This window comes from Vicia villosa, unplaced genomic scaffold (assembly GCF_029867415.1).
Source record: "Vicia villosa cultivar HV-30 ecotype Madison, WI unplaced genomic scaffold, Vvil1.0 ctg.001177F_1_1, whole genome shotgun sequence".
Taxonomy (NCBI): domain Eukaryota; kingdom Viridiplantae; phylum Streptophyta; class Magnoliopsida; order Fabales; family Fabaceae; genus Vicia; species Vicia villosa.
This window is the reverse complement of record NW_026705518.1, coordinates 324,525-325,825: the sequence shown is the minus strand read 5'-3', so window position 1 is coordinate 325,825 and position 1,301 is coordinate 324,525. Positions and strand designations below refer to the sequence as shown.

The 1,301-nt window shown below is 23.7% G+C and overlaps 1 protein-coding gene across 1 annotated transcript; it reads right to left on the bottom strand.

Annotated features, from left to right (window-relative positions):
* Window positions 1-226: 226 nt before the first annotated feature.
* On the bottom strand, window positions 227-714 carry LOC131633793 (proteinase inhibitor PSI-1.2-like). The gene is made up of 2 exons (XM_058904479.1): window positions 667-714; window positions 227-558 (listed from the first exon to the last, which is right to left on the bottom strand). The coding sequence occupies exons 1-2, from the start codon at window positions 707-709 to the stop codon at window positions 368-370; spliced, it is 234 nt and encodes a 77-aa protein (XP_058760462.1). The 5' UTR covers window positions 710-714; the 3' UTR covers window positions 227-367.
* Between the last annotated feature and the right edge of the window lie 587 nt (window positions 715-1,301).

The window sequence follows — 1,301 nt, the reverse complement described above, 5'->3', positions numbered from 1 at the left end:
ACTATTAAATGTGAAGGAATGCATTGAAAAAAATTTAAATTTCACATTAATTATTAATAGAACCTTAAAAAATTATATAAAGTGATACCTCTATTTTACAAATCGATTTTATAGAATTGAAATGCGTCAAATTCTAATTATAATATCATGTGAATTCTATTATGTAGCATGAGAATTTGTATAAAATATTAAACCGGAAAATAATAAAATCATAAAGGCATAAAAGTATCAAGTAATAGTTTATGGCTGTTGTATTTTTCATATTACAAATTACATTATAATTGTTTTGTAACACATTTATTGAAATTAGAAGAGTGATTATTCTGTGCATGTGAATAGAGACATTCACATCACATCCTTATATATTTCAATTCTTAGTACAAAGAGAAGTTCCATCTGCTTTGTAAATTGTACAACCAGTAGATGCAAAACAACAGTTGCATCCTGGACTGAGGTGTTTATTTCCTGAAGAAGGACAAATCATGTATGCAGCATCATCAAAGCAAAATTGGGGGCAAGCTTCAACAATTTTCAGATTGCCATCCAAAAGAATTGCACCTGAATCATAAACAAGAAAGTTATATTTTATAAATTTATAAGTTTATTTATTTTTTTGTTTTAGAAAGAAATTAAAAAGGAAGAGAGTAGATGAGTTCAAAGATTTACCAAAAATGATGACAAGAAGAATAGTCTCAAACTTTAAAGCCATGTTTCTTTGCAACAATGGTGAAACTTATGTCTCATATTTATAGCCCAAAATATTATATGTCGGTTGTTTATTTTTTTTATAAGTTTTATTAGATATTGATATTTAGAAGATAAAATTAATTTAAAATTTACTTTACGAAAAAAATATTTTTAATATATTAGGTATATAAATCAATTTTTTTTTAACATGCCCAACATTTTATTTATTAATAGTTGATATGAAACTAATATTTTACATTTAAATTTGATAATTTATGTCAATCATTTTCAATTATGATTTTTAAAATATATTTTTTGGATAGTCATATTTGTTTATATTTGACTCAATGATAAATCTTAGAAACGTGTAGAGGAAAAATATAACAATACTTAAATACAAAAAGTAAAATTAATGCTTTCCCACTAAAAGTCAAATTAAAGCCTTACAATTTCCAAAAGGAAGCAAATTCAATAATAGTGTCATAGGTGAAAGGTGGACCATTAATAAATTTTATTTTTTTTTATTTTTCTTTTCTAAAAACTATAATAAATTGTTAGAAATTCAATAGTTAACTATAAAATTTGAATACTCCAATACTTTTTAAGGGGCATTT